The sequence below is a fragment of the Thamnophis elegans genome, chromosome 9, assembly GCF_009769535.1.
Source record: "Thamnophis elegans isolate rThaEle1 chromosome 9, rThaEle1.pri, whole genome shotgun sequence".
NCBI lineage: Eukaryota > Metazoa > Chordata > Lepidosauria > Squamata > Colubridae > Thamnophis > Thamnophis elegans.
In genome coordinates, this window is record NC_045549.1 from 76,133,935 (window position 1) to 76,160,272 (window position 26,338).

A 26,338-nucleotide genomic window follows, 5' to 3' on the forward strand; every position below is an offset into this window, starting at 1 on the left:
CTTGATCAGTTTCCATCCATTCCTTGTCTGGCCTTCAGGTGCTTTGGAAAACAGGTTGACCCCCCTCTTCTGTGTGAGATCCTATTGGGACACTCCAAAGCACCAGAGGGCAAGACAAGAAACCATAGTTGGAAACTAATCAAGGACAGAAGAATTAATGGAATTAAGGAGAAACTTCCTAACAGTGAGGTCAATTAAGACCATCAAAGGACTGGAAACAAAAACATAGGAAGAACGATTGCAGGATTTGAGTTTGGCTAATCTAGAGAAAAGAAGGACTAAGGGAGACATGATAGAAGTCTTCCAGTATTTGAGGGGCTGCTACAAAGAGGAGGGGGTCAAGCTATTCTCCAAAGCCCCTCAAGGCAGGACAAGAAACAAATGGATGGAACCTGGAATTGAGGAGAACCTTCCTATCAGTGAGGACAATTAACTGGTCGAACAGAAGTTGCCTTCAGAAGTTGTGGGTGGTCCATCACGGGAGGATTTTAGGAAGAGCCTGGACAAGTAACTTGACTGAAATGGTATAGGATCTCCTGCTTGAGCAGGGGGTTGGACTAGAAGACCTCCAAGGTCCCTCCCAGCTGTATTCCATTCTGAAATTCTGCTATCATGTCACCCTTGGTTCTTCCCTTCACTAGACTCGATACATCCCATTCCTGCGGTCGATATTCCTATGTTTTAGCCTCCAGTTCCCTAACCGTCTTTGTTGCTCTTCTCTGCACTCTCGCAATTTCTCGCGAGTAGGAAATGAGCAGAGATGGAATTCTCCTCTCCCTTTTCTCAGCCCCGTTTTTGCTACGTTGGCTAATAAAAACGCAGGGCATGAAATGTTACTTAAAAGCAGGCACATGGCTCAGCTCCGCCAAGGTTATCTCCCCTCCTCATTTTTAGTCCTGTTCCTGTGTCATTCTGGGCGCAGATATGTATTCGCCATCAGCTGTGGTGACTTTGATTTATTTGCTCTGTAAATTGGGACCCGCGCAATAATGAAAAATGACATTAATTGTTTTAACAGAGTTTCTCTTTGTCACCTCCGTCGCTTTTTCCTCCAGAGGGATGCTTGAAACGCCTTTGCAAAAAAACAACCCACAACGACGACAACAACCCCCTAATCGAAATTGCTGTGATGAGTAAGACCAATGTCCAATCTGCGTGGAGGTTTTGAATGTCAGTCTTGCTTCCCTGCCCTTGAGCGGCTTTTTATTTTCTTTCTTTCTTTTTAAAGTCCAGAGGCTGGAATCAGAAAAGCCAAAAGGTTTCTCTGAAAGTCCACATTATGGACTTTGAAAGAGGATTTTTTAAACGTAGTTTTTCTCGGTGATGGAGGGTTTTATTTGGGCCTGAGTTCTCGTGACCCAGTGAACATCAGTGTTGTGGCCCACCAGTGGCCAGAGGAGCTGGCAGCAGAGTCGGACAGTGGGGAGGTTGGGGAGGAAGATGGGCCAGTCCTGGAGTCTGGGGGAGGCTCTGAGGAGGGCTCTGTGTCGGAGGCAGAGAGGGGGCCAGGGCCGTATGCCAGTTATCGGCTGCCTTCCAAGTCGGACATCAGTGAGGCAGAAGAACAGCTGGAGCCTGTTCCCAGTGTGCGCATGCGCAGAGCTGCCAGACGAAGGGAAGAGCTAAAGAACAGGGATCAACTTGGGAGTGAGGTCACAGGTGGACGATGAATGGCCCCTCCCAGAGGGAATAAAAGAGGAGCGAAAGGGGAGTGGAGTTTGCAGGAGACAAGTAGTTCACTTAATTGGTTCGTGACTCTCTGAGACTCCTTCCCAAGTTCTGCAGCTATCGTCCTGGCAGCTCTCCAAGCCAGATAAGGTCTGTGACTGTAAATCCTCCCTTGAAAGACTTTGCTGGATATGAAGGAGCAGAATTCACGGTCAATGAATAAAAGGGGTTTTTGTGGGGACCAGGACTTTGCTTCAGGCTCTTGGGAAGCCCAGGTTAGAACAGAGAGCCGAGGTGGCACAGTGGTTAGGGTGCAGTACTGCAGGCTACTTCAGCTGACTGCAGTTCTGCAGTTCGGCGGTTCAAATCTCACCGGCTCAGGGTTGATTCAGCCTTCCATCCTTCCGAGGTGGGTAAAATGAGGACCCGGATTGTTGTTGGGGGCAATATGCTGACTCTCTGTAAACCGCTTAGAGAGGCCTGAAAGGCCTATGAAGCGGTATATAAGTCTACTGCTATTGCTATTGCTAACAATCATTTTGTCATGGAATACAATTAGCCCTCGACTTACAATAGTTTTGTTTAGTGACCATTCAAGGTTACAACAGCGCTGAAAAAAAGGGACTTAAGACTGTTTTTCACACAACTGTGGCAGCCGCCCCGCGTGGTCACACCATCAGAATTCCAATCCTTGGCCACTGGCACAGACTTATGACAGTCGCAGAGTCCTGGGTGTGAGAGTCGCGTGGCCGTCTTTTGCGACCTTCCAAGAATCAGAGTCAATGGGGGTGCCGGATTCACTTAACAACCGGGTGACTCATTTAACAACTGCAGCAATTCGCTTAACAATGGTGGCAAGAAACGTTATAAACTAGGGTTAAAACTCAGTTAACAACACTCTGCATAGTGTCAGCAATTTTGGCCTCAGTTGTGATCCTGAGTTGAAAACGACCTGTATTTCTTTGAATTATTTCCTCTGAGACTCATTGACAGCCTCCAGGCTCCTGGTATCCTGTGGGTCTCTTGATTATCACTGCCATTTCTCTACCTGCATTAATATTTTCCCCAAATACCAGGAAGCTCTTTGTTTTATGGCTACAATCTCCATTTCTGTGAATTTTTGAGCCTAGGAAGATAACACTTTTTTAAAAACTATTTCTCCTTCTGTTTGCAATGAGTTAGTTTTGCCCACTGGCATAAATTTTCTGATAGGGTTTGATAAATAGCTAGTTTGAAATCTGAGATACTGCAAAAATGTTCCGTTTTAATTGCCTGGACTGGACTATAAGAATGTATCTTCAGAACTAGAACCAATTAAACGGGTTTAGTCTATATATATTTGACGTTGATGTTTATTATTGTAACATTTTAATATTTGATTTTGTTGGTTTTACTTGTTATAAGCTGCCTGGAGTGGTCTCCAGGTGAGATTGGTGGCATATAAAAAAGAAGGGAGGGAGGGAGAGAAGGAAGGGAGGGAGGGAGGGAGGAAGGAAGGAAGGAAGGAAAGAGAGGGGAGAAGGAAGGAAGGAAGGAAAGAGATAGGGGTAAGGAAGAAAAGAAAGAGAGGAAGGAAGGAAGGAAGGAGATGAGGAAGGAAGGAGAGAGCCAGAGGAAGGAAAGAAGAAGAAAGAAAAAGAAAGAAAGAAAGAAAGAAAGAAGATGGGGAAGAAAGGAGAGAGAGGAAGGAAGGAAGGAAGGAAGGAAAGAAAGAGAAAGAAAGAAAGAAAGAGGAAGGAAAGAGAGGAAGGAAGGAAAGAAAGAGAGGAAGAAAGAAAGGAAGAGATAGAGGGAAGGAAGAAAAAAGAGAGGAAGGAAGGAGATGGGGAAGGACGGAGAGAGCAAGAGGAAGAAAGGAGAGAAGGAGAAAGGAAGGAAGAAAGGAGATGGGGAAGGAAGGAGATGAAGGTAGAAAGGAAAGAAGAAAGAAAGAGAAAGAAGATAGGAAAAAAGAAGAGAGAGAAAGGAAGGAAAGAAAGAAAGAAACAGAGAAAGAAAAGGAAAGAAAAAAGAAAGACAGAAAGAGGAAGGAAGGAAAGAGAGGAAGGCAGGAGAGAGAGTAAGGAAGGAAAGAAAGAAAGAAAGAAAGAAAGAAAGAAAAGAGATGGGGAAGGAAGGAGAGAGAGGAAGGAAAGAAAGAGAATCAATCAGGCAAAGGAAAGGGACTCAGCTGGGTCATTTTGATTGGAGACCTCGTTCCCCAAGCCCTAACCTCCCCATCGATTGTACCAGGGCTGCCTTGTATCCGCGTCCCCCCCCCTTTTTTCCCTTGTTGCTTCATCCCCCCTCAATAAGCGCAACCAGCCAAATCTCAAAGCGGGAGGTTGGCACCTAATCATCTCAGTTCAGGTAGGACTTCTTCTTTTTTCTTTTTTGGAAGGGGCGTAGAAGCCGTGATGTTTGCTAGGAATAAGCCAACCAGCCTCATCATCGTATTCCTCTTTAATTGTTTCCCCAATTGCTAAAGATTTAGACTTAACCGAATAGGCGTTAATCCAGTTACGATCAATCTTAACTAATCCCTTTTGGGAGAATCCTTCATTTTGAGCTCGAGGCTGTGTTTAGAGACCGTCCCATCCTCCTCCTAGCTGGAGCTGAAGTCCTTTGGTACAACACCTGCAGAGATCTTGGCCGCTCCCTTCCTCTGCCCACTTGGAGTTGGCTGCCTGCAAACTCTTTGTATGGACTCTGAGTATTCAAGTCCTTCAGAGTAGAGCAGGAAGGGGCCTTGGAGGTCTTCTAGTCCAACCCCCCCCCCCCTGCTCAAGCATGAGACCCCATACAATCTCAGGCAAGTGTCTCTTCTCAAAATCCTCCAGGGATGGAGCACCCACAACTTCTGAAGGCAACTTCTGTCCCTCTGGTTAATTGTCCTCACTGATAGGAAGTTCCTCCTTAATTCCAGGTTGCTTTTCCCCTTGGTGAGTTTCCAGTTATGGTTTCTCGTCCTGCCTTCAGGGGCTTTGGAGAATAGCTTGACTCCCTCTTCTTCGTAGCAGCCCCTCAAATACTGGAAGACTGCAATCATGCCTCCCTTGGTCCTTCTTTTCTCTAGATTGGCCAAACCCAAATCCTGCAACCGTTCTTCCTGTGTTTTTGTCTCCAGGCCTTTGATGGTCTCCGTTGCTCTTCTTTCCACTTTTTCCCAAAGCCTCAACATATTATTTTGTCATCTGGTGACCAAAACTGGATGCTGTATTAAGTTTTTATGCTTTTATTTTTCTGTCTCCCCAAAATATGAATGCTAATTGTGATGTATCATGCTGAGGAATGAGGTTAGATAGATGATAGATAGATAGATAGATAGATAGATAGATAGATAGATAGATAGATGGATGGATGGATGGATGGATGGATGGATGGATGGATGGATGGATGATGGATGATTGGATGGATAGATGGATAGATGGATAGATGGATGGATAGATAGATAGATAGATAGATAGATAGATAGATAGATAGATAGATAGATAGATGATGGATGGGAGATGATAGATAGATAGATAGATAGATAGATGGATGGATGGATGGATGGATGGATGGATGGATGGATGGATGGATGGATGGATGATGGATGATTGGATGGATAGATGGATAGATGGATAGATGGATGGATGGATAGATAGATAGATAGATAGATGGATGGATAGATGGATAGATGGATAGATGGATAGATGGATAGATGGATAGATGGATTGATAGATGATAGATGATAGATGATAGATGATAGATGATAGATGATAGATGATAGATGATAGATACATAGATAGATAGATGATAGATACATAGATAGATAGATGATAGATAGAGGTAATTAGATGAGATAGATAGATAGATAGATAGATAGATAGATAGATAGATAGATAGATAGATAGATAGATAGATAGATAGATAGATAGATAGATAGATAGATAATAGATAGAGGTAATTAGATGAGATAGATAGATGATTGATAGATAGATTGATAGATTGATAGATTGATAGATTGATAGATTGATAGATTGATAGATATAGATGATAGATAGATGATAGAGATAGATAGATAGATAGATAGATAGATAGATAGATAGATAGATAGATAGATAGATAGATAGATAAAGATAGATGATAGATAGAGGTAAATAGATGAGATAGATTGACAGACAGATAGATAAAGAGGTAGGTAGGTAGGTAGGTAGGTAGGTAGGTAGATAAAGAGATAGATAGAAGAGATAGATTTGTAGATAGAGATAGATGATAGATAGATGTAAATAGATGAGATAGATATAGATAGATATTTTACACCAAGAAGACATCTAATGCAAGTTAATGTTACAGCCACATCTGATTAGAAATTAATCTGCTTTTAATAATTGCAACTCGAATCGGATAAAAGCTTATAAATAATTCTGTTTGAATTTTTTTTTAAAAGCACATCACTGGGAAGACCGACTTCAAAGGCCAAAGACTATAAGTGATAAGAACAGCCGCGGTTTCTCTTTCTTGAGAGTCCTAGAAGGACGAATCCTATGGTTTAGCAAGGTTGAGAGCGGGGTTTAAGCAGAAATTATTCTAGAAGGATTTTTCTCCCTGTAACGTCTCATGTAAGGATAATTGCAACTTCAAATTGGTGGTTAGAAGTGTGTGCAGGTCCCCGACAGGTGGGACTTTCCAGGATCTGCAAGTCTGCAGGTGGCTGGCATAGGAGGAATGTGACCAAATGTTAATGTATAAGGCTGAACATTCTTCGTTTCCTGGCCTGAGTCATGTTTTTTTCCTCTTCCTCCTCCTCCTCTCTCTCTCTCTCTCCCTTTCCCTGTCTCTCTTTCTTTTTCTCTCTCTCCCTCCCTCTTTTTCTCTCTCCCTCTCTCCTCTTTCCATCTCTTTCCCTCTTTTTCTCTCTCTCTTTCTCTTTCCCTCCCTCCTTCCCTCTCTCTCTGTCTCTTTCGCTCCCTCTCTTCCCCCTCTCTCTCTCCCTCCCTCCCTCTCTTTCCCGCCCTCTCTCCTTCACTTTCTCTTTCCCTCCCTCCTTCTCTCTCTGTCTCTTTACATCCCTCCCTCTTCCCCCTCTCTTTTTCTCTCCCTCCCTCTCTCTCTTTCGCCCTCTCTCCCTTCCTCTCCCTCTCACTTTCTCTCTGTCCCTCTCTCTCTCTCTGTCCCCTTACATCCCTCGCTCCCTCTCTCTTTCCCCACTCTCCCTTCCTCTCTTCTTCACTTTCCCTCTCTCCCCCTCCCTCTCCCCCTCCCCACCCCGCATTCTCTGCATGAGTAGAAGATAGATGAAGAGAACGAAGCCAACCTCCTAGCCGTCCTCACGGAAACGTTGGAGAGCATCCCGGTGGATGAAGATGGATTGCCTTCCTTCGATGCCCTGACAGACGGAGATGTGACCAGCGAGAATGAGGCTAGTCCTTCATCAGTGCAGGGCAGCACCCCTCCCCCCCAGGAGGCCGAAGAGACGTCTCTCGTAAGGATCTCCTTTCCTGGGGTCTCTGGGGGGAATGGCGCTGCCTTCGGACGGCCCAAAGCGGCAGCGGGGGGGGGGGGATGGCAACGCCACTGTCTGGTTGGTTCCTCTCGGCCAGTTGCAACGTCGAGGGAGTTAAATTCCAACTGGGAGAGGAGTTTTGAGGGGGTAAAATCTCTGGAAGAGAAAAACTTTCTCCAGGCCCTCCGTGTGGCTTTCTAAGGACTGCGTGGCTCTTTTCCTTCGATTTGGGTCGGGGAAGGAAAAGGAAACGTTGCTCGTCCACGCAGTCTCCCTAGGGACCTCCGGGCACCTTCGGGTGCATTTCCTTCCAAGCATCGGCTGCTCATTGAGGGAAGTTGGTTTAAGAGTTTGCTCACATTCGGACATGATTAAAGTTAAAGGCTCTCTGTGCGATGTTCAGCTCTTGTCAAGTTCAGCTCAATGAAAGGTCCTGAGAAAAGGGAGGGAGGGAAGAAGGAAGGAGGGAGGAAAAGATAGAAGAGAGCAAGGGAAGGAAGCAAGGAGAACGAAGGGAGAGCGGGAGGGAGGAAGGAAAAGATAGAAGAGAGGGAGGGAAGGAAGGAAGGGTGGGAGGGAGGGAGGAAAAGATGGAAGGAAGGAAGGGAGAGTGGGAGGAAGGAAAAGATAGAAGAGAGGGAGGGAGGGAAGGAGAAGGAAGGGATAGTTGGAGGGAGGAAAAGATAGAAGGGAGGGAGGAAAGGAAGGAAGGATGGGAGGGAGGGAGGGAGGAAAAGATAGGAGAGAGCAAGGGAAGGAAGCAAGGAGAAGGAAGGGAGAGTGGGAGGAAGGAAAAATAGAAGAGAGGGAGGGAGGGAAGGAAGGAATTGGAAGGAAGGGAGAGTGGGAGGAAGGAAGGAAAATATAGATGAGAAGGAGGGAAGGAAGGAGAAGGAAGGGATAGTTGGAGGGAGGAAAGGATAGAAGGGAGAGAGGAAAGGAAGGAAAGGTAGGAAGAAGGGAGGAAACGATGGAAGTAAGGAAGGAGAAGGAAGGGAGAGTGGGATGAAGGAAGGAAAAGATAGAAGGAGGGAGGAAAGGAAGGAAGGGTGTGAGGAAGGAAGGAAAAGGTAGAAGAGAGGGAGGGAAAGAAGGAAGGAGAAGGAAGGGAGAGTGGAAGGAAGGAAACGATAGAAGGAAGGGAGGGAGGAAAGGAAGGGAGAGAGGGAAGAAGAAAGGAAAAGTGTTACAAACATTCTGCAATGAAAGAGAGAGACTCTTAATGTACTATAACTCTCCTAGATCAGCTTTCGGATTCAAAAATCACGGGATTTGGAGGTGATATTTCATAGCTTCTGGTTGGGGAAGCTCAGCATAAATCACCCGACCCATTAATCTATTGTAGATCTCACACGTGATTGGAACAAGCGTGTAATGAATGTCCTTTGGGTGGAAGACTTATGAGAAGTTACAGAACCAAATAAGAGGAAAGACCCCCCCTCAACCCTCCCTTTAGAAAACCCAATTCAGCTGCCCGACAAGGTTCATCTTTCAGGCCTGATGGAGTGGAGAAGCTCAGGATCTCATAACTGAGACTAGCAGGATAAGATGTTATCAACCACAAGGAAGATGCTTGCCCAAAGCCCAGATGTTTCCTTTGGGATGGAATATTGCATTGTGTGTTGTTGGCTCCAGAGTTTTCTTATTTAAAATCAGTGAGGTTTTCGGTTGGGCATGAAAGTTTGAAAGTTTCATTTCGTCTTAAGTGTGGCTCCAAATCTTCATACGTTGAGTCTTAGTCATCTCGTCATGACAGGCAAATGTAAGTTATTGTGGGTCAGCTCAGGATCGTGACTTAGAAAGGGGATTTAAGCTCAAGAAGGGGTACAGGTTTTGGGTGACTGGAATACAGTCTTAGTCAATCATGCTCATCACCACATCTTGTTAATGTAACAGAGGAGACCATTAGCTTGTTGTTGTTGTTAATTGCAAAGTCGTGTCCGACCCATTGCAACCACCATGGACCACGTTCCTCCAGGCCTTCCTATCCTCTCCCATCCTCTGGAGTCCATTGAAGCTCAGGCCGGCTGCTTCGGTGACTCCATCCAGCCACCCCCTTCTCTGCCGTCCCCTTCTTCTTCTTTTGCCCTCCATCGTTCCCAGCATGAGGCTCTTCTCCAGGGAGTCCTTCTTCCTTCTCATCAGGTGGCCAAAGTCTTTGAGTTTCCTCTTCAGGATCTGGCCTTCTAAAGAGCAGCCAGGGTGGATCTCCTCTAGGACTGACCGGTTGGATGGCCTTGCAGTCCAAGGGACTCAATGCAGGAGTCTCCTCCAGCACCAGAGTTCAAAGGCCTCCATTCTTTGGTGCTCTCAGCCTTCCTTGTGGTCCAACCTTCACAGCCATCCGTTGCAACTGGGAAAACCACAGCCTTTGGCTATACACACTTTTGTTGGCAGGGGGATGTCTCTGCTTTTTAGTATTGTCATCGCTTTCCTCCCCAGGAGCCAGCCGTCTTTTAATTTCTTGGCTGCAGTCCCCATCTGCGATGATCTTGGAGCCCAGGAAAATAAAATCTGTCACTAGCCATTAGCTTACTGGAATGTTGGCTAAACAAAATAATAATGGTTAACTGTTTGTTTTTATCTAAATCTTTTCATCACTGCCTCTTCCCAATCTGTCTTCTCTTCTTCCTCCTTTTTTTCCCTGTTATTGGATCCCTGAGCCAAGAACATCTGACTTTGCAATGATCAGTTACCCAGATCCTTGGAAATAACACAAAGAATCTCATTTTTGCCAACTGAAATAATTATTTTGAGCCCTCCTGAATGGGTTCCAACCGAATCCTGGGAAGGGGAAAATGTAAATCCCTTTGTATATGCACACGAAATGAAGCATGTGCTTTAGTGCCCGTCTGCGCACAATGGCCGAGGCTGATGACCATGAATTTATCTTGGACACAACCTGCATTTAAAATTAAAACGGGCTCCCCGTTGCTTTTATTTGTAAAATGATAAATGATTTAACAGTGGACCTTTTAAAAATAATAATAATAATATTTTTTAAAAAAAAAACATTGGCATGGCCTGAGTGCTAATACATCACTTTCCAAAAGTGGTTTTGTGAAACTTCTTTTGCTCATCAACTTTTTTTGACAATTCTATGAAGCTTTAAAAGAACAAAGAATCGTTCTCGGATGGACTGCATTGAAAATGAACATTTGTGCAGTTCGTATACGGGGTGAAGAGGAAATTCCAGAATTGGGGGTGGGGAAGAAACCCTTCTAGATTTATAAAACCCAATCAATTAATATATAATAACAGAGTTGGAAGGGACCTTGGAGGTCTTCTAGTCCAACCCCCTACTCAGGCAGGAAACCCTACACCACATCAGACAAATGGCTATCCGACCTCTTCTTAAAAACTTCCAGTGTTGGAGCATTCACAACTTCTGGAGGCAACTTCTGTTCCACTGATTAATTGTTCTCACTGTCAGGAAATTCCTCCTCAGTTCTAAGTTGCTTCTCTCCTTGATTAGTTTCCACCCATTGCTTCATGTCCTGCCCTCAGGTGCCTTGGAGAATAGCTTGACTCCCTCTTCTTTGTGGAAATCCCTGTGATATTAGAAGACTGCTATCGTGTCTCCCTAGGTCCTTCTTTTCACCAAACAAATTAACTTTTGGATAAACCTCCATATGTAGATTCTCTGTCAACACAGAGAATCACTTTCTCTTAAATACATTTTTGTCGTGTATGAAAAAAGAGCACTCAAAAAAAAAAAAAAGGACAAAGGAAGGACAAATAACACCAAACGATCAAAACAGGTGCATTAAAAAAACAACCAATATTACTACTATCCAAAAACGGACATTAAAAGTCACAAACTTAGCAGAGATGGCTAAAATATCAGCATATCTCAAGGACCACTCAAATGAGAAACATAAAGTGGAGTGGAGAAGATGGATTGACTATATTCAAAATAAATACGGGACTAAGAAATTCCAGATAGTTTATGACTGAAGAAGCAAGGAATGATATAATCCAGTGTTTCTCAACCTTGGCAACTTGAAGATGTCCGGACTTCAACTCCCAGAATTCCCCAGCCAGCGAATGCTGGCTGGGGAATTCTGGGAGTTGAAGTCCGGACATCTTCAAGTTACCAAGGTTGAGAAACACTGATATAATCTGTTTAGAGTTAGCCTAACAAAAGAGGAGTTAAAGCTCAAATGAAAGATGATGCTAACTTTCTTTAAGTTTATTTTAGAACATCTTTGTTAAAGATTTTTACCCTGTATCTCTTCTGGGAAGTCGGGGGGGGGGAGAGGTTGGGGGGGTTCGGGTGGGGAGGGTGGGAGAGGGGAGGTAATAAGAGCCGAGATGGCGCAGTGGTTAGAGTGCAGCACTGCAGGCTACTTCAGCTGACTGCAGCTCTGCAGTTCGGCGGTTCAAATCTCACCGGCTCAGGGTTGACTCAGCCTTCCATCCTTCCGAGGTGGGTAAAATGAGGACCCGGATTGTTGTCGGGGGCAATATGCTGACTCTGTAAACCGCTTAGAGAGGGCTGAAAGCCCTATGAAGCGGTATATAAGTCTAACTGCTATTGCTATTGCTAGGTAAATATTTGTAAAAGTCTTTTTTAAAAAAAAAAAATTCAATGAAAAAAACCCCAATATATTATACAAATATTATCTCTACGTTACTTCCCACCCTTTCTCAAACAGACATTCTTGAGATTTCTAAACTACTAAATCTATTTTGAAATGGTGGACCTGTCTCCTAGAAGTTTCGTTTTTATGACAAAATAGTTAACGGGGATGGGGCCAAGAAATGAAAAGGTCTTTGCGCCACGTAGCCCACATGCTTTTACCTAAAGGCTGTTCCTGCAACCCTAGCTACGCATTCCTTCTGCCACACTATTGGCCATCACAAAAAAATGGGAGGCCCAGCGATGCGCAACACAGCAGCAGCCGTGAGGTGACCATGCTCGCCACCTCCTGCACCTCAAAAATAATAAGACCTCCCCGAAAATAAGGCCCAGTCCTTACTTCGGGGGTCAAAAGAAAATAAGACACTGTCTTATTTTTGGGGAAACACCGTATGCATGGACCATATCCACGTCCAAACCGAACGCATGAATGAAAGAGAGTGAATTTCAGAGAAAAGGGAGTAAGAAACAAGAGCACATAACCTCTTTTTCTTTCTCTTCCCAACCTTTTCCCGACCCCCCCCTCAATTCCCCCCCCCCATCATTCATTGCAGCTTAAGAAACTCCTGTTGGCTCCAGCAAATACCCAGCTAAATTACGATGAATGCAGCGGCCTCGGCACACGCAACCATGCAAACGCCAATCACAGGATCCGAACAAACTCCGCGGCGGCCAAGGTACCGTGTTCACCTCAGTGAAGGCGTCCGTGAAGATGAATGTGCAAATGCTCATCCTTGTGCTTTCAGCACAGAGCATAGCCTGGTATAGACAGGCGTCAGCTCTTGGCACCCGGAGAAGCAGATGCCTCACTTTCCTTCCGTGAACTTAGAGCACACCGGGCATTTTATAGCTGCTGGGTCACATCTGTCCCTCTGGCTGTCTCTGTCCTTCCTGCATGAGGTCAGTCAGAAACTAGAAAGCAAATATTAGTGCGTGTAATAAGCGCACCACCCATGCAATAAAGCTGCATTGCTTTTATTCGGAAGGTGGCTGTTATTTATTTACCATATTTTTCAGCATATAAGATGCTCTGATGTATAAGACGCACCTATCTTTTGGGGATGAAAACAAAGGGGGGGGGAATCTGCCTCTCAGTAATTTGCCTCCTTACAGCAAACAGCAAACAGTACAGACGATATACACTCTTTGTAGTGTTACATTTCATTCTATACTCGTACAGATGCTGTTAAAATTGTTGTGGCTTTCTGGAAGTCTATGTTACTCTCTGCCATTTAAAAGGAGATACAATAGCACTGGGCCTCTTCAGATCAAGCATTTATTTTAAAAACCTTCTTCATTTTGTTTTAGTATTTAGTATTTTATTAATATTTATAGGCCGCCCTTTTCCCCGCGGGGACTCAGGGCGGCTTACATAAAATAGGGAGGGGGGTTTAAGTTTAAGTTGTCCAGAACAATAATAGAGGAGTCTTTAAAAAATAAATCTAATAATTTGAACATTCTATAGACATTTGTAGTTATTGACTTACCTCCTTGCAGCAAACAGCAAACAGCCGGTTTCAGTTTAGCCTGATTAGCACAAGAAAAAAAAAAATCTGTCTCTGCCTCCCAGAAATTTGCCCAAATCAGCAGGAAAAAAATGCTTTAAAAAGTGAACCTCTTTTTTTTTCACTTTTTAAAGCTTTTTTTTACTACTGGTTTGGGAGAACCGGTAGCAAAAAATGCTATTTTTTGCTACCGGTTCTAGCAAATTGGTCAGAACTGGTAGCATTTCACCCCTGGTAAATACCTTCAGTAGAAAAAGGAAAAGTGGCAGAGGGAGGGGAAATGTCTAATAGGAGTAAAAACAATTGATATTCTACATCGTAATGTCAATTCTTCCTTTTTTTTTCCTTGGCAAAGCATATTGGCATTTTCACAGCCCAATTCTACCTTTTTCTACTTGCAGAGTAGATGGGCTTGCTCTTAAAAATATTAGTGATGGGCCTGGTTTGATGTACAGGCCCAGGTTTGCTCCTCTGCCAGCCATCCAGCTTAAAAGAAGATTACGCTGGCACCTTAAGAAGAAAGCTCCATGATGGCCACTAATTGTTTTGAGATGTTGGCAAGTGGGTAATTCTGTTAGCAACCTGCATTAAACAATGTTTGTCACTGTAACTGAAAACAGAGCGTTTAGGGGCACTTAAGAGAGTTGCAAACAGGTTGTAAGACTTGAGCAATCAGCATCAAATTAAGCTTTAAACTCTTCCTCTGTCTCTTCCTGTCCTGTTGGTAGCAGTGAAGGAACTCTGGGACCTTTTGAGCGCTGCCTAGAAGCATTAGCAGGACGGAAATAAAAAAAAAACAGCCGCGAAGTCGTTTACGAATGTTAATGTAATTTTCCTTCTTGGTTCTGCAAATAATTATTCACAGCTCATCGATCTGGTGGCTTAGACTCGACCCTTCACCGCTAATCTCTTTCTCTCTCTTTTTTCTTCTTCTTAAAAACAACAACAACAACCACCACGCTCGGTATCCATCCTGATAAGGTTCAGCTCCCTAATTTCACCCCCTTCTTTTTCCCCCTCCTCTTTCGCTGCGACTCATTTCCCAAGACTGAGAATTCATGGAGCAATAAAGCCAAGAGCATCTGCCAGCCTCAAAAGCCACAGAGGCGTCCCTGCTCGGAGCTTCTCAAATATCTGACCACCAGCGATGACCACGTTCAGGCCAAGCAGACAGAAAACCGGCACGGCAACAGGGACAGATACACTTCTAAAAAGAAGGCGCTGTTGCATTCCCAGATGCATCATTTACAAGGTAGGTAGGTGACGAGCAGAAAGCATCCTTGGGGAGGGGGTGTGTGGCTGTCATTTGTCATAGTAGCGCGTGGCCGACCCTGGAAGACGCGGCGAAACATAGATGTAAAGAGAGAGATGGATGCAGAAGAAGCAGGAAATTATCTCCAACTTCTGTTACAAGAGCTTCTTTGGCTATTCCGGTCCACTATTCTATCCCGATGTGTTTACAGATGTTGGGAATCATTTTCTTCTGGTACTTTCTCGGGCGTGGTAGCTCAGTGGTTAAAAGACACTGAGCTTCTCAGATGGGAAACTTGGGTTCGAGACCCCAGCGCCACGTGACGGGGTGAGCTCCCGTACCTAGATTCAGCTCCTGCCCACTTAGCAATTCAAAAGTATGCCCATGGTGGCTCAGTAGTTAAAGATGCTGAGCTTCTCAGATGGGAAGCTTGGGTTCGAGACCCCAGCGCCATGTGATGGGGTGAGCTCCCGTACCTAGCTTCAGCTCCTGCCCACTTAGCAGTTTGAAAGGATGCACATGGTGACTCAGTGATTAAAGACGCTGAGCTTCTCAGATGGGAAGCTTGGGTTCGAGACCCCAGCGCCACATGACGGGGTGAGCTCCCGTACCTAGATTCGGCTCTTGCCCACGTAGCAATTCAAAAGTATGCCCATGGTGGCTCAGTAGTTAAAGGTGCTGAGTTTCTCAGATGGGAAGCTTGGGTTCGAGACCCCAGTTCTATGTGATGGAGTGAGCTCCCGTACCTAGCTTCAGCTCCTGCCCACTTAGCAGTTTGAAAGGATGCACATGGTGACTCAGTGATTAAAGACGCTGAGCTTCTCAGATGGAAAGCTTGGGTTCGAGACCCCAGCGCCACGTGACGGGGTGAGCTCCCGTATCTAGATTCAGCTCCTGCCCACTTAGCAGTTTGAAAGGATGCAGACCCAGATTCTTGGGGGCAAGAGGCTGAATCTGTAAACCACTTAGAAAGGCCTGAGAAGCACCATGAAGCGGTATATAAGTCTAAGTGCTATTGCTACCCCATTTCCCTGAAAATAAGACCTCCCCAGATAATAAGCCCAATCGGGCTTTTGAGTGCATGCACTAAAATAAGCCCTCCCTGGAAATATTGCAACACAGCAGCAGCCGTGAGGTGACCACGCTCTCCGCCTCCTGCACCTCAAAAATAATAAGACCTCCCCGAAAATGAGGCCAAGCGCTTCATTTGGGGGTCAAAAGAAAATTAGACCCTGTCTTATTTTCGGGGAAACACAGTAACTGCTACCACTTTGGTGGGAAGGTAAAAGCGTTCCGTGAACCTTTGATGTATAACCACGATGGGCACGTGAGCACAGAAGTGTCTTCGGACAATGCCGGCTCCCTCGGCCAAGAAACAGAGATGACCTCTGTGCTCTAAAAGTTGAACACCCCTGGACAGGGAAACCTGTACCTCCTTCTTTATCTCCACTATGTCAGGGTTCCACATGGCATCCAAAATTAAATCAGAGTCCAAGGCAAAGTATTGCTCAAAGTTCCAGTTGATGAAGAGAGCCACGTTGACACATCTGGGGAAACCCGAATCTGAAAGCTTCCCGGTTTTCCCCACCCCCAGTTGAAAGTTCAAGATCTTTCCCCCCACACCCACAAGTCCATCCCATGGTCCAATCTCCCTCTGCCACGCTGGCAGCTTCCACCCATCCAGTTCTGGTTAGGTGCAGGAGTGCAGAGACAAAGGACGACCTTGGCTTTCTAGAAAGAATGTTGTTATGGCTACATAGCATCTAACTCCTTACAATCCTCCCTCCCATTTTCCCACCATAGAAAAGGCATAGTAGAAGAATAGAAAGCGTAGCGGGCCAAAGATCCAAGAGAAAAGATGGATGCGGCCCTGGCACACTGTTAGGCAGAGGGAGGCAGCTGCCAGCAATAGCTCATGCGTAAATCCGGTGGCATAACCCTGGCCTTAACCCTCAGAAGGAAGGTCCGGCTTTCTTCTGTTTTGTGCCAGTTGGGGCAAGGGATGTCATCAGAACACCTCCTTCTCCCACCCGTGTGTGTAATTTGAACCGAACTAGAAGGCAAAAAGAGTTGTTAAAACCGGCAATATATTCCTTCGGAGACACTCAAAACAGCTTTCTTGCAGCTTTCGAATAGGCGATAAATGTACCGTCCCTATTACATCTAAAAACTCCTCACCGTTTTATTGCTTCCTTTTCTACACCGTGTTCAAGTTTAAGAACTGGGGGGGAAAAAATCCACGAAAGGGTTCTTTATGGCCAACTGAACATCTGTAATGAAGTTTAGTGTCCTCTGGTGTGAAAACATTTGATACTATTCTTTAGTCTTGCGGGGGAAGCTTGCAGAAGTCGGAGGCAAGGATACCAGCATTGCCCCGGTGTATTGTTCTGTTTCTACAGCTATCTCCCCCCCCCCCCCCACTTCCAGCAATCCAGGACCTGCCCCCCCCAAGAAAAGCCTCATTTACAGTGTCATTGATCAAGAGAGATTGCTCTGCAGTTGAGCTGCTGTGGCCAGGCTCATACGGGATTTATATACGGAAATACGGGATTTTAAAAAATATATATTTTAATTATTCTATTTCTGTGTCGTTTAGAGAACGAATGTTATGGGGCGCCTGCTAAGCAGAGTAAGTATTTACTAATTTACTATACAATACAATAGCAGAGTTGGAAGGGACCTTAGAGGTCTTCTAGTCCAATCCTATACCGTTCCAGACAAATTGTGATCCAAAATCTTCTTAAAGACTTCCAGTGTTGGGGCATTCACAACTTGTGGAGGCAAATTCTGTTCCACTGATTAATTGTTCTCACTGTCAGGAAGTTTCTCCTTAGTTCCAAGTTGCTTCTCTCCTTGATTAGTTTCCACCCATTGCTTCTTGTCCTGCCCTCAGGTGCCTTGGAGAATAGCTTGACTCCCTCTTCTTTGGGGCAACCCCTGAGATATTGGAAGACTGCTATCATGTCTCCCCTGGTCCTTCTTTTCATTAAACTAGACATCCCCAGTTCCTGCAACCCTTCTTCATATGTTTTAGCCTCCAGTCCCCTACTGGCTTCGTTTACTTCCCAAAGAATCCTCTCTTCTGAATTCTACTCGGTTTGGGGAAACGTTGCTAAATGTTTTTAAAACACTGTGTTTCCCCGAAAATAAGACAGGGCCTTATTTTCTTTTGACCCCCTGAAATAAGTGCTTGCAAAGGTGGGTTGCTCCCAGTTCGGCCCAGTTCAGCCGAACTGGTAGTGGAATTCAGGCCTGGGTCGTAGAACCGGCAGCGATCCAGGTCTACTATGCCCCCCAAACCAGTTCTCCCACCGCCAATGGGCTGCCGCCATTTTGGTTTTTAGTGACTGCACATGCTCACTGTAAATTGTTCTGCACATGCGCGAAGAACAATTTACATTGAACAGTGCATGCACACGTGTTGCAAACCGGTAGTAAAACTGGTGGCAACCCACTCCTGAGTGCTTGGCCTTATTTTTGGGGGGGGTCTTATTATTTTTGAGGTGCAGGAGGCGGCGAGCATGATCACCCCACGGCTGCTGCAGTGTTGCGCAGTGCTGGGCCTTCCATTCTATTTGCGGTGGTCATTAGCGTGACAAAAAGGGCATGGTGGCCAGGGTTGCGGGAGCAGCCATTATGTAATGGCATGGGGGGGGTGCATGGGGCATGTTTCCCCCTTCCCCCCCCATCTCCTAACCTCGTGTTTTTGTGCCAAGCAACCAGAGGAAATGGCGGAGACCGGCTGCGCATGCATTGAAATGTTTTCAGGGAGGGCTTATTTTGGGGGGAGGGCTTATTCTAGTGCATGTACTCAAAAGCCCGACTTGGCTTATTATCCGGGGAGGTCTTATTTTCGGGGAAACTGGGTAGTAGGGAAGAGCTATGAAACCGGAACCAATGTCGTTTCCCAAAAGGTGAACAAGGGCTTTTCCGCGGGCTTCACTTAAGAACAGGACAAAAGGGGGGAGGAAGGAATGGAGAGGATTTTCTTAATTGATTCCCGGTCCAAAGTAAATCAATAGTTCTGATCCTATATGTTAATCGAAGCCCAATGAATGGCTAAACGCCAATGTTGAATTTTCTCAGTGAGTCCGTTCTACTCGCTGGGGAATGAACCAGAATCAATCTTCTATGTTCATAAAATTACATTCTGGATGGAAAGGTCTTCTTACTCTTATTGGATATTCTACATCCTTGACATGGAGTCTTTATTGAGTAGCCCTTGAGCCCCGTCGAGGTGCAAAGTTCCAGAGACAAATGATTACTAATATTTGATAAAAGCAATTTAAAGTGAAATTTGATAAAATACAATTTAAAATGGAATTGGAATAAAACACACATGGAATTGGAATAAAGTACGATTTCAGATGGAATTGGAATAGAACGCAGTCTAAAGTGAAATGGGAACAGAATGCAATAATTTAGGATAGAGATAAAATATGATAAAATCAGATTTCGGTGTCACCCCTGCAATCTACCCCAGGATACTCTGCAGAAGATTGACTGAAGAATGTTTTAATGCAGCCTGTCCTTCCCCCCCACCCCCCCGAATCCTAAATATGTCCATCAGAGTCATCAGTGAGGAAGGCCGACATGATTCCTATAGGTAGAACTTTACAATATGCCCTTAGCCACAGTAGAATAAGTGCAATCTCCAATCTACAACACAGATCCTTTCAGCAGTTCCAAGAAGGCTCCACATCTATTTGCACCACTCAGGTGACCCTGAGGACAGGGATAAACTTCCAAGTGGCCTCAACGACCCTCTAAAAAGGAATGCAAATGACCAGCTCCCTGTCTGCAAGGAGTATCAATCCTTCCCTTCCCCACCGTTCAATCAGAGCTGAAGAAGCTTCTAGGATGAGAAGCGAAACGTCTTCAGACCCAGAAAGTCCAGTTGCCTCTTGGGGAAAAAAAAAAGCACCTTTGGGATTCCAGAGCAAAAGTGTCAGCACCTCTTCATTGAGTAATTAGGAAAGAAGACCACGAGACTCCATTGATAGAAATCAAGTGTACTTTTACTAATTATAAATGATTAGAAGCGTAGCAAAGCGAAGACTGATTATTTAGGCGCGAAAGCGAGTGATATATAAAATAACCCATTCCCCACCCCTGACAAGAAGAAAATTTTCATTTCGTGAAGATCAGCTGTAAGGAACCCTTACAGAGGATGGGGTGATGGGAGAAGAACCAAGGAAGACGACGCCAGAAAGAAGTGGGTCTTCGAAAAATGTAAGAGTTGTAGCTTGGAATTCCTCGACTCCTGTCAAGAGCAGCCAAGGTTTTTATTCTGGATTCGTCTACGGAGATTCTCCGCCATCCGCAGGCCATGGTTGCCCCAAAGGTGCTTTTTCAAAAGGCTAAGGGACTTTGTGGTTCCTTGAAGACGTTTCCCTTCTCATCCAAGGAGCTTCCCCAGTTCTACAGAAGCCTTCGAGGAACAACAAAATAAGGCTTTGTTTCCGGATTGTTTTCTTAACGAGTCTCCCACCTGTGACTCTTCTCTGTTTGGGGAATATTTGAGATCCGCGCACATTTTGGGAGGGGGATCCAATAAGGAAGAGGACCCTCTAGCTCAGTGTTTCTCCAACCTTGGCGACGTTCAGTCCTGTGGACTTCAACTCCCAGAATTCCCCCAGCCAGCTTTGCTGGCTGGGGGAATTCTGGGAGTTGAAGTCCACAGGACTGAAAGTCGCCAAGGTTGGAGAAACACTGATCTAGATTGTGTTCAGGCAATAAAATTCCATGCATCCCCGTCAATAAACCTCCTTCAGACGCTGACGTGACTTTTTCTCTCCTTTTTTTTGGCAAGTCTTTCATATATTCCCCCCCCCCTTCTTTCTTTCTTTCCTGTCCCCCTTCCAGCCAAATCAATGAATTTATCACTTCCGTTGACGCCTGATTCGCCAAAGTAAGTATCAAGAACTGCAAATATTCGTGAGAGGGTGGGGGGGTTTATACCCCTAATTTGGCTACAGCAACTCCATTTCAGCTTCTTTTTATAAATGTGCCCTGTCTTCCAGTGAGCCGAAGGCTTCTCCGTTTGGGAAGAAGACCATGGAAGAAACCTTGAACGCTGAACTCTGTGGAACGGCAGGTGAGATGCGCCGTTCTCGGCCTTTGCCAGAGGTTCCTTTTGAAGGGCAGGTTGGCGTTACGGTGATGGTGGTCTTGTGAGGAATGGACATGGGTAGCGTTGAAGGATTTGCTTTTCCTCCCCGCACAATTCTCCGGGATGAGGTCAGCTTTAAAAAGGGACGATTCCCTCGCTTGACTAGACTAGAATATAGAAGAATAGAATATGGAGTGGAACGAAGTGGAGAGGAGCATCTTCTTTTCTTCCTTCCTCTCCTTCCTCTCCTCCCTCCCTCTCTGTCCTTCCTTCCTTCCTTCCTTCCTTCCTCCATCCCCTTTAATCTTCCTTCCTCTCTGGCCTTCCTTCCTTCCTTCTTTCCTTCCTTCCTTCCTCCCTCCATCCCCTTTAATCTTCCTTCCTCTCTGGCCTTCCTTCCTTCCTTCCTTCCTTCCTTCCTCCATCCCCTTTAATCTTCCTTCCTCTCTGGCCTTCCTTCTTTCCTCTTCCTTCCTCCCTTCCTTCCTTCCTTCCTCCATCCCCTTTAATCTTCCTTCCTCTCTGGCCTTCCTTCTTTCCTCTTCCTTCCTCCCTTCTTCCCTCCCTCCCCATTTTATATTATATATTAGCCTCCATTTGCAGCTTTGAGATGGCAAATCGAAAGCTCTAATTTTTCTTTCAAAAAAAAGAGAGAGAGAGAGAATAGTTTTCATTTGTGGTTTGAAGGCAAAGAGGTTGTCTGAATGGGTCAGTCCCTTTCTTTCTTTCTTTCTTTCTTTCTTTCTTTCTTTTCCCTCCAAGGGGAATATTTTAACAACGTCCTCCCGATTTATTTAGGCCCTGGTATATTGGTACCAATGCTGCACGTTTTACATCCCTTACTCAATTATGCCCCTTCCCTTAAGAATATATGTATACACACAGACGTATATATGTATATGTATAAATATCTTTCCTGCTAGCAAGCTTATACAGCTGCTTCCATCCCCTCCATTTGAAAAAATGTCTTGGGTAACTCCCACTTTAGCTGAAAAGCAACAACCACGCAAACACACATACACACACACACACACCAAAATTAGTTTTGACAAATGACAGAGGTCACAGGTGCCCCGTGCGAGTCCAAATTACAGCTGCAAAGCTCTCTCACGTCTTCGGATTGTGTCGCTCTGCTGCTACGGTGCCTCTATTTATAACCGTTTAAATAGCAGTTGCCTTAATCTCCGGCTTGAACTGAAAAGGCCATTCGGCAGCCTCTGTGTCAGGGCACCAAAACCCCCAAGTAGGGTGGTATAAATAGAAACCTCCTTGGTTTCGCTTCTCTCTCCCTCTCTCTCTCTCTCTTTTCTCTCTCTCTCTTTCTCTCTCCCCAGCTCTCATTTTTTTTCTCTCTCATTCTCTTCCTCTCTCTTTTCTTCTCTGTCTCTCTCCCTCCCCCTCTCTTCTCCCTCTCTCTTTTTCTCTCCCTCTTTCTCTCTCCCCAGCTCTCATTTTTTTTCTCTTTCTGTTGCTCTCATTTTCTCTTTTTCTCTCTCTCTTTCTGCCTCTCTTTTTCCTCTCTGCCTTGCTCACTCTCTTTCTCTCTCTCTCTCTCTCCTTTAGTCTCTCTTTGTTTCTCTCTTTCTGTCTCTCTCTCTCTTTTTCTCATTGTCTTTCTCTTTCCCTTGCTCTCATTTTGCTCTCTCTCTTTCATTCTCTTCCTCTCTCTTTTCTTTTCTGTCTCTCTCCCTCCCCCTCTCTTCTCCCTCTCGCTTTTTCACTTTCTCTCTCCCCGGCTCTCATTTTTTTCTTTCTGTTGGTCTCATCTTCTCTTTTTCTCTCTCTCTTTCTGTCTCTTTTTCCTCTCTCTCCACCTTGCTCGCTCTCTGTCTCTCTCTCTCTCCTTTATTCTCTCTCTCTCTCTCTTTGTTTCTCTCTTTCTGTCTCTCTCTCTCTCTCTCTCTCTTTTCCTCTCTGTCCCTTGTTCTCCCTCTCTCCCTTTCTCTCTTTCTCCCTCTTGCTCACTCTCTCTCTCTCTCTCCTCCGTTGCTTTCAGTTTTGTAACACAAATGCCAAAGCTTTTCTTTCTGCGTGTATATTGTGGATGAACATTGATAAACAGAGGAGACAAATTCTGTGGCTTTTTGGTTTTCACTGGATGAATCTCCCTTTATGTTTTCTTTCGTTCTTGACTTCCAGAAATATTTTGCTATCTCGGTTGTTACATTTCCTGCCTTTAATCCAACAAGCACAACAGAACTATCCGCCTTTTAGATGAAAAATCTCTTTAAGGTCCAAATACTGTAGATGAGGGGGCTGTTTTATATTTGGAATAAAACGGTAACGGGAGTGAGAATTCCACTCCCCCCCCCCCCATAGATCTTAAACAGGTGGGCTGTGTTTAAACCTAATCAGTTCCTATTTGATTGCATGACCTCTGTAGATGCCATACGATAAATTAAATAAATGAACGAATAAATAAACAAATGAAGTAAAATAAAATAAATGTTCCTGATTAATTGCAGCTTTTTCTGAAATCTCAGGAAGAAATCCTTTTTAAGTGCTTAACGGAGTTGGCCAGGGCTAGAAAATTTAGAATTACAATTAAGCAGAGGGCAAAATGGTTACAGGCAGTTCGTTATTTCGGTCTTAAGTCATGATGGTCATAGGTTGAAGGCAGCCAAAGAGACTGGGCCCAATTTCACAACCATTTTTGAGGTATAGGTGTCCCTGTTGTGGCCTGCCAGTGGCCAATGGAGCTGGCAGCAGATTTGGACAGTGAGGAGGTTGGGGAGGAAGATGGGCCAGTCCAGGAGTCTGGGGAAGGCTCTGAGGAGGGCTCTGTGTCGGAGGCAGAGAGGGGGCCAGGGCCCTATGCCAGTTATCAGCTGCCTTCAGAGTCAGACATCAGTGAGGCAGAAGAACAGCTGGAGCCTGTTCCCAGTGTGTGCATGCGCAGAGCTGCTAGGAGAAGGGAACAGCTAAAGAACAGGGGTCGCCTTGGGAGTGAGGCCACAGGTGGACGGTGAATGGCCCCTCCCAGAGGAAATAAAAGAGGAGCGAAAGGGGAGTGGAGTTTGCAGGAGACCATTAGTTCGCTTCATTGGTTCGTGACTCTCCGAGGCTCCTTGCCAAGTTCTGCAGATCTCGGCCTGGCAGCTCTCCAAGCCAGATAAGGTCTGTGACTGTAAATCCTCCCTTGAAAGACTTTTCTGGATGTGAATGAGCAGAATTCACAGTCAATAAAATAGGTTTTTGTCGGGACCAGGAGTTTGCTTCATGCTCTTGGGAAGCCTCAGTCAGAAGAGGCCCATCTTAACAATGCGAAGGCAATAAGAACGCAGGATTACGATTCCTGGGGACTGATGGGCATTGCATGAAAGTAGGGAAGACAAACAGCTTTCCTCTGTGTTACTTTTGCTGGGTGGACAGTAAGGAAGGAGTTTCTCTAAAACCATAACTAGATTCCAACTACCTGCTACGACTCCTGATCCTAAGGCAGGGACACGTTCAAGTGTTTTTGGTGACTGGAAAAAGTTCCCTTCTCGTGGATAAATAAACAAGTGGCACATAGGCAGGCTGAATACAGAAAAGCAAAGGTGGATTTTTCTGCTAAGAATCAATATGTTTATCCTAGCTGAAATGTTGGATTAGTTTAGCTTTAATGTTGTGGCCTGTTGACCACCAGCTCATCCAGCAGCCAAATCAGAGGAGGAGGAGGAGGAGGAGGAGGAGGAGGAGGAGGAGGAGGAGGAGGAGGAGGAGGAGGAGGAAGCAGCAAAGGGGGCTTTTAGGAAGAGAATGGACAACCATTTGTCCGAAGTGGTGTAGGGTTTCCTGCCTGAGCAGAGAGGTTGGAGTAGAAGACCTCCAAGGTCCCTTCCAACTCTGTTATTCAGTTGTTCTGGTTATTTGAGGGAACATTTGAAGGAGCTGGTTTGAATTCTTGCAGGAAATGCAGAATAAATGGAACAGTTTAAGAAAGAAAGGAAAGAAAGAAAGGAAAGAAAGAAAGAAAGAAAGAGAAAGAAAGAAAGAAAGAAAGAAAAAAGAATGAAAGAAAGAAGGGGAAAGGTAAGGAAGGAGGGAAGGAAAGAAAGAAAGAGAAAGAGAAAAAGAAAAAATAAAGAGTAAAAAAGAGAAGGAAAGAGAAAGAGAGAAATAAAGAGAAAAAGAAAGGAAGGAAGGAAGGAAAGAAAAGGAAAAAGAAAAAAGAAAGAAAGAGAGAAAGAAAGAAAAAGAAAGAGTAAAAAAGAGGAAGAAAAAGGAAGAAGGAATAAAAGAAAGAAAAAAGAAAGGAATGGAATGAAGGAAGGAAAGAGAAAGAAAGAAAGAAAAAGAGAAAGAAAAAAGAGAAAGAAAAAAGAAAGTAAAAAAGAGAAAGAGAAAGAAAGAAAAAGAGAAAAAGAAAAAAGAAAGAGAGAAAGAAAAAGAAAGCAAGAGTAAAGAAAGAAAGAAAGAAAAAAGAAAGGAAAGGAATGAAGGAAAGAAAGAGAAAGAATGAAAGGGAAGGGAAGGAAGGAAAAGAAAGAAAGAACTTGATGGCTTGTTATCCCATGACTGAATCACCTTTTGTCTCAAAGTGATCAACTTTTGACCATGGAAGAGTTGGGGAAGGGAAAACCAAGCAGAGGAGAGAGAAAGGGCTTTGGAAGGGTCAGAGCAACCGGAGATGACTGAAAGAGAAGATACCTTTTTAGATGAATTTGGAAAAGTCTGCGTAACTTACAAGCCACCATGCAAAATAACAATTTCAGTTGGGTATCCGGGAACACGTCAAGTTCTGTGCTTGACTCTGCCACAGTTCCCTGTTTAACAGGGAAAATGAAAAAGCTCAAACTATTTGCCCATAAGAGGAGTTGGTTGCTACTCAACTTTTCTCCCCCCAAAAAAGTCTTTTTTTTTTAACTTGTTAGCGTGCGAGGTTGTTTAAAGTTTCTCATGAAACAACAGCAATTAAAACCTCGCTCTTGTGTGCCCCAGGAAATATTGCAACACCCCCTTCTGACATTTCAATTTAAACCCCCCACCCATCCATCCTTGGTTGTTGACACAGGCTTTTAATCTTTCAGCTCCTGTGTCTTTTCCTTGCTGATGGGTACAGCAGAATTCCTTTGGAAAGACAAGGTAGAGGCTGCAAAAATGACTGAAGACCAAGTCATGCTTCATATATTTTATTTTATTTTTTGGCTGGGAGATGTCTCCACACAAGTTTCTCCTATGCCAAACTCTATGGTCAGAGTTTGCTGCATGCATTCCAATCCAGAAAGCCCACACAGATGCAGGATTCATTAACTTCTTTATATACATAAGAATAGATGAATAAATGTACAATTTATTCTTGGTTCTTCCAAGAAAACACAAGGCAGGAGTTACAGGCAAACACAAGCAATTAGCTTCAATTTAGCAGACCAGTCCAGACAAGCAGCTAGTTTACTTCTCAGAGCAGCAGGCTACATAAGTTTCTGTTTCGATTCTTTGCACAGATTCAGATCTGTTTAAGCTCCTCCCATTGGCTGACTCAGTTGCCATGCCTATATATTGGCTGACCTTGTTCCCATGTCTCTCCCAGTCATGAATATTTTAACACTACTGACCCACTCTCGATGGGCTGAACGCAATACAATCCCACATTCCCCTTTAATTTGTGGGTTCTAATCTTCGGTTAGTACATTTTGAAACGAGCTATCCAAAAGCTGTCCAAATCAAGGAATGGATTTTTGACCATGAGTATCCTATGAGTATCCTTGCA

At 44.7% G+C, this 26,338-nt stretch overlaps 1 protein-coding gene across 1 annotated transcript in view; it reads left to right on the forward strand.

The window, feature by feature from the left end:
- Positions 1-4,928: 4,928 nt before the first annotated feature.
- PPARGC1A (PPARG coactivator 1 alpha) overlaps positions 4,929-26,338 on the forward strand; it is a 47,602-nt gene continuing 26,192 nt past the window's right edge. The window contains exons 1-7 of the mRNA XM_032223683.1: positions 4,929-4,943; positions 6,920-7,114; positions 12,332-12,454; positions 14,330-14,534; positions 17,131-17,163; positions 20,400-20,445; positions 20,558-20,631. Coding sequence (XP_032079574.1) covers positions 4,929-4,943; positions 6,920-7,114; positions 12,332-12,454; positions 14,330-14,534; positions 17,131-17,163; positions 20,400-20,445; positions 20,558-20,631 — 691 coding nt within the window. The remainder of the gene's footprint in view (positions 4,944-6,919; positions 7,115-12,331; positions 12,455-14,329; positions 14,535-17,130; positions 17,164-20,399; positions 20,446-20,557; positions 20,632-26,338) is intronic.